The 5,842-nt window shown below is 46.9% G+C and overlaps 1 protein-coding gene across 1 annotated transcript; it reads left to right on the forward strand.

Moving 5' to 3' along the window:
* Positions 1-1,113: 1,113 nt before the first annotated feature.
* Positions 1,114-5,842, forward strand: LOC113738975 (uncharacterized). Its single transcript, XM_027266233.2, has 6 exons — positions 1,114-1,495; positions 2,330-3,126; positions 3,354-3,860; positions 3,976-4,087; positions 4,342-4,450; positions 4,609-5,842. Exons 1-6 carry the CDS (start codon positions 1,114-1,116, stop codon positions 5,840-5,842), a joined length of 3,141 nt encoding a protein of 1,046 aa, XP_027122034.2.

Genomic DNA, 5,842 nt, shown 5'->3' on the forward strand with positions numbered 1-5,842 from the left:
GAACCATTCGAATCGAAATGAACTGTTGAACCAGTATTTTTTTTGTTTTTTTCTATTAAATTGAAAAAAAAAAAGAATAGGTTCTTATTAATTCCAAAGACTAGTTACTAAGTGTCTCACTCACTCACTTTCTTCTCATCTTTTACTTCTTATCAAGTTTTCATATCTACTTTCTAGTTTCTTGACTTCATCCAGATTCCAAGTTTCTCTCTCTTTTTTTTTTAACAAAGTTGCAATATTTAATTCCTAAATACATGGTTTAAAGTTTAAACTCACAATATCTAATTCCTAAATATATGAATTTTGTTTAATTTCAGAATATTGTAGTATTTTAGGGTAGAATTTAAAATTATATTTTGGTAGGTACAATTGAGATTAAATTTATATGTTTGTACTTACGAGATTTGGTAAACCAGCAGTTTTGTTTGCCCAAGCAGACCTGGAGATGTTAGCTACACCATATCAATTTGCTCTGGTGGGAAAATTCTCGAAGGGAAGGCCTAAGATGGAGGACTTGAGAAAATTTTTCCCAACGCTGGACCTGAAAGAGGAAGCTTCGGTTGGGTTGATGGATGCTAGGCATATTCTAATTAAGCTGGGTACGGAGGCTGACTTTCATAGGCTATGGGCAAGGGGTATCTGGTATGTCTTTGGGAAGCCAATGAGAGTTTTTCATTGGTCGCCAGAGTTCTATGTAGACCGTGAGCCTGCAGTGGTTCCGGTGTGATTTCAATTGCCCAAGTTACCGATACATTACTTCAACAAGGAGTGTTTGTTTCAGATCGTTTGCTGTGTGGGCAAGCCCCTATTCGTTGATGCAGCCACGGCTTCTGGCTTGCGTCCTAGTGTAGCGCGAGTTTGTGTGGAGGTTGATTTGCTTAAGGCTTTTCCAGGTAGAATATGGATTGGCAATGGGGATTATGGGGGTTTTGGCAGCAGCTGGTTCCAGAACATGTTCCCAGGTACTGCTCTCATTGCTTTCGCCAAGGCCATGGTCATGAAGATTGTTGACTGCTCTATCCAACAGCAATGGTGCAGCCGACGCAGCCGATGGACAAAACGCAGCCTGGCGTGATGGTAGCGCCTCCTGAAGTGGAGAGATAGGCTCCTGGTATGGAGCCTATTGCTGGACCAGGGTCGGCGGCGCCTGTGGGTGGGACGGATCAGTCTGCAACCGTGGGTGAAGGGATGGTACTGGGTTCGTTGGAGAAGGGGGCAAGTGAGGAGGCAGCTGGACATGCAGGTCAGCGTTTGGAGTTGCCAAGGTCTGCTGCAGGGACAGCTGTGCTTTTGCATGGAGAAATGCAGCATGGGTGTGGCGATGTCCTTGCGCCAGATTTGGGGGGCAGGTTGCTGTCATCTCCCTTGAAGGACATAGCTGCTGATCAGGAGGCGGTTGGAGAGGCAGGTGACCTCACGGTGGAGGAGAATGCAACGGTGGGGGAGGAAGAGGTGGCTACGGCGGAACGAAGTGCTGGAAATCTATCTCCAAGAGGTGAGGTTGGGGCGGTAGAGAGGGATTTTGGTTCCTTGGTGGTGGATATTTTCAATCTCGACCCTATTATACAATAGGTTCAGGAAAAGGTGCAGGGAGAGGAGGGAGGGAAGCAAATGGCGCAATCCAAACGTAGAGGTACGCGTGTAACATTCCCTACTGATCGCTCTTTACGCTCTAAGGCAAAGCTGTCCAATAACTCTTTTGCTGCTTTGTCTGATGATTAAGTTCCTTTTTTGGAATATTCGGGGTATCTCGCGTGCCCCAAACCTTCGTCGGTTAAAAAGTTTAATTGCTGAGTCTTCACTTCAGTTAGTTGCTATCTGTGAACCTAAGGTGTGTGTGGGGGACATTCAATGGATACGGTTAAATTTGAGGATGGATAGGTGCATTACTAATAGTGAAGGTTCTATCTGGGTGTTCTATCCAAATTCACTTGTTTGTGATCACTTGGGTGAGTCGAGTCAGCATTTGTCGCTTAAAATACAATCGCCTATGGTAGATGGTCCTATGGTTTTTTCGTTTGTGCATGCAAAGTGTAATGAACAGGATAGAAGGTCGCTTTGGTCTATGTTACTACTAGATAACCCGATCGATGCTCCATGGTTCCTGGTTGGGGATTTTAATGTCATAGTTAGTGAGGAGGAGAAGCGGGGTGGCTTACCTTTTCGATTGGGGGAGGGGGTGGATTTTATCTGTTTTATGGCTTCTGCTAGGGTAAGAGATGCTGGGTTTTCGGGTTCGAAGTTCACATGGTGTAATAATAGAGGGGGAGTGCGCGTATTTGGAAGAGGCTAGACAGATTGTTATATAATCAGCATGCGTCTTTCTTAGATTATAATTTTATGGTGCAACATTTGGGGCGGGACCCCTCGGATCATGCTCCCTTGCTCTTGACAGCACTGTCTAGATTGGATAATAAACCAAAGTCCTTTCGATTCTTGAATATATGGACGACTAAGCCGGAGCTTTTGGGAGTTATTCGACAAGCTTGGGAGGGAACTTTTTTAGGCCCGCCCCTGCAGAGATTAGTTGCCAAGTTGCGGGAGGTCAAACAGCAGGTGCAATTGTGGTCTAGGGATTCGTTTGGGGATATTTTTAAGGGGGTAAGGAAGGCTAGGGGGGAGGTACTGAGGTTGGAGGGTCTTTTTGATAGTGATCCTTCGGAATCAAATCTCCTTGCTCTTCAGGAGGCGCGGACGGGGTTGAAGAACTCGCTAATGATAGAGGAAGGTTATTGGAGACAAAAGGCGAGGGTGAAATGGATTAGGGAGGGGGATAAAAATTCTAAATATTTCCACTCTATAGTTACGGAGCGTAGGGCGAAAGCGGTAATTCATCGAATCAAAGGTACGAATGGGGTTTGGTTAACAGAGGAGGATCGGATTGCAGTGGAGGCAGTTGAGTATTTTAAAGCTGTATTCTCGGCTGAGCCATTCTCAGGGTCTTGGGATACACTGGACGTGGTTCCCCACATGATTTCTCATGCCCAGAATGAGGAGTTAGTGCGGATTCCGGAGGTGAAGAAGATAAGGGAGGTGGTGTTTGGAATAGATGGGGAGAGTGCAGCGGGACCGGATGGTTTCACAGGGAGGTTCTTTACCTTTGCATGGGAGGTGGTGGCGAAGGATGTATGTGAGGCGGTGGTTAGTTTTTTCTGTGGGTAGGAACTGCCCAGGGGACTCACGGCGACATGGGTGGTGCTTATTCCTAAGATTGGCTCTCCCCAAGACTTTAGTCAATTCCGACCAATTAGCCTGTGCAATTTTCTTAATAAAGTGCTCTCCAAGATCTTAGGACTCGATTGGGCAGGGTGTTACCCAGCATCATATCGCCTCAGCAAAGTGGATTTGTACAGGGTAGACAAATTTTTGATAATGTTTTATTAGCTCAGGAGCTTATTACAGATATTGGGAAAGCTAGTAGAGGGGGTAATGTTGTTTTGAAGATCGATATGGCCAAAGCCTACGACAGGGTTTCTTGGCCATTTTTGATTCAAGTGTTGAGGCATTTCGATTTTTGTGAAGTGTGGATTGATATGATATGGAGGCTGATCTCGAATGTGTGGTTCTCAGTTATCGTCAACGGGGCACCCCAAGGTTTCTTTAAATCTAGCCGTGGGATTCGTCAGGGGGATCCGATCTCACCAAGCTTGTTTGTTTTATGCGCTGAGGTTCTCTCTCTTCATCTTAACTCCTTGAGTAGGCGTCAGGGTTTCGTCCCTTTCAGGGTTCCGAAGGGATGCTCGGTGGTCACGCACCTAGCTTATGCGGATGATATCATTATTTTCTCGAGCGGCATGAAAAGATCACTTCAGTTGGTGATGCAGGTGTTAGAGGACTATACGTCGATTTCGGGGCAAAAGGTAAACCATCAAAAAAGTGGTTTTCTATCCCATTCTAGCCTGTCGGAGGTGCGGAGACGAGTTATAGCACAGGTCACGGGATTTCGTTCCTAATCATTTCCGGTGACGTATTTAGGGTGCCCACTTTACTCGGGAAGGCGGAGGAAGAGTTATTTCTCTACGATTTGTACCTCGATTGCAAGTAGGATTTTATCGTGGAAGGAGAGACTCTTATCGTCAGGTGGGAAGTTGGTGCTGATACGGAGCGTGTTGGCGTCCATGCCGATTCACATTTTTGCAGCCGCCAACCCCCATCGAGGGACGTTTGTCATGTTGGAGCAAATTTTTGCTAATTTCCTATGGGGTTCCTCTGAGGTTGGTCCGAGATTTCATTGGATTAAATGGAGTCAGCTATGCAAGCCTTACCCGGAGGGCGGTGTGGGAGTTAGGTCCTTGCGCATGTGTTTGATGCCTTCTCTTTGAAGTTATGGTGGAATTTTAGGCTGCGCCGGTCTTTATGGGCTGAGTTCATGCACTAGAAGTATTGCCAGGGGATGCATCCTTGTTGCTCGGATCTCTCTCCAGGGCAGTCGTACATTTGGAAGAGGATGGTACACGCTCAAGGGGTAGCGGAGGAGAATATTCGATGGTCACTGGGCAGTAGGTCTTCAAGCTTTTGGCATGACAATTGATTGGGAGCGGAACCGCTATGTAGGTAGGTGGACTCGTTTCAGGAGCACTCGGTTGCAGACTTTGTTGTGGAAGGCAGGTGGGATTTGCAGGGCTTAAGTAGGGTGTTACCGTCGGAATGGGTTTCACGGGTGCTGAGGGAGGCTCCCTCTACAGCGGCGGAGGCGGATGAAATGGTCTGGGCCCCCACTAATTCAGGTGCATTTACTATTACATCAGCATATCAGATAGTGCGTCAAGGAGGTAATGTTTCCAGACTATTTGGTTCTTTGTGGCATCAGGCCTTGCCATCCAAGATTTCTTTCTTCATGCTGCGCCTGATGTATGGTAGGTTGCCGCTGATGGATGTGTTACACAAGTTTGGGTTCTTGGGCCCTTCTAAGTGCTTTTGTTGCTCTCTGAGCCCATCCCCAGAAACTATTAGTCACATTTTTTGTACGGGGGAGGTGGCTAGGCAGGTTTGGGGTTGCTTTGAGGGTATCATCGGCGGATTTAGTGAGGCTCTCACGATTAGACATAAGGTGATGAGTTGGTGGGTTAAACCTAATACGAATCCATACCTTGGGTTCGTTCACCGCATATTGCCATCGTTAATTTGTTGGAATTTATGGAAGATGCGGAATATGTGGATCTTTGAGGGGAAGCTAGACTCGGTAGTGCATGTTTGTGATCGGATTTTCTTGGAGTTGAGAGAATGCGTCTGTCTCCAGTTTCGAGAGATATCTCTGCCTTGTAGTTCACGAATTGGTTTTTTTGAAATGATAGGTAGGTTGCGACGCAAGGTTATTATACGGGAGGTTCGTTGGGAAGGTCCGACTCGGACGGTAGTGAAGCTGAATGTCAATGGTTGCTCAAGAGGTAATCCGGGGAGGAGTGGCGGTGGGGGTTTGTTCAGGGATTCTGAGGGGAGGTTCCTGCTTGGCTTCTCGTGCTCTTTTGGGGAGGCTACGAGCCTTCAGGCGGAACTCAAAGCGCTTCTCTTTGGTGTTAGATTAGGTGTATCCCGTGGTTTAGTTAGGTTGCATCTAGAGTCTGACTCAATGGTGTTGGTACGGATTATTCAGGGGAAGGTTAGATGTCCTTGGCGATTGCAGAAGGAGCTACGAGAGCTGCAGCAATATGGACGGCATTTTGATGCCGTGTCTCATTGCTATCGGGAGACAAACAAGCCGGCGGACAGATTGTCTAACGCTGGAGTGGAGGATGGGCATACTATCATTTATGAGGGTTATAGTGCTTTACCTAGGTTGGTGAGGGGGGACATTACCTTGGATGTGTACGGGTTCCCAAGCTTTCGTAGGTGCTGGCGGTAG

Source organism: Coffea arabica, chromosome 4c, assembly GCF_036785885.1.
Source record: "Coffea arabica cultivar ET-39 chromosome 4c, Coffea Arabica ET-39 HiFi, whole genome shotgun sequence".
Classification (NCBI taxonomy): Eukaryota; Viridiplantae; Streptophyta; class Magnoliopsida; order Gentianales; family Rubiaceae; genus Coffea; species Coffea arabica.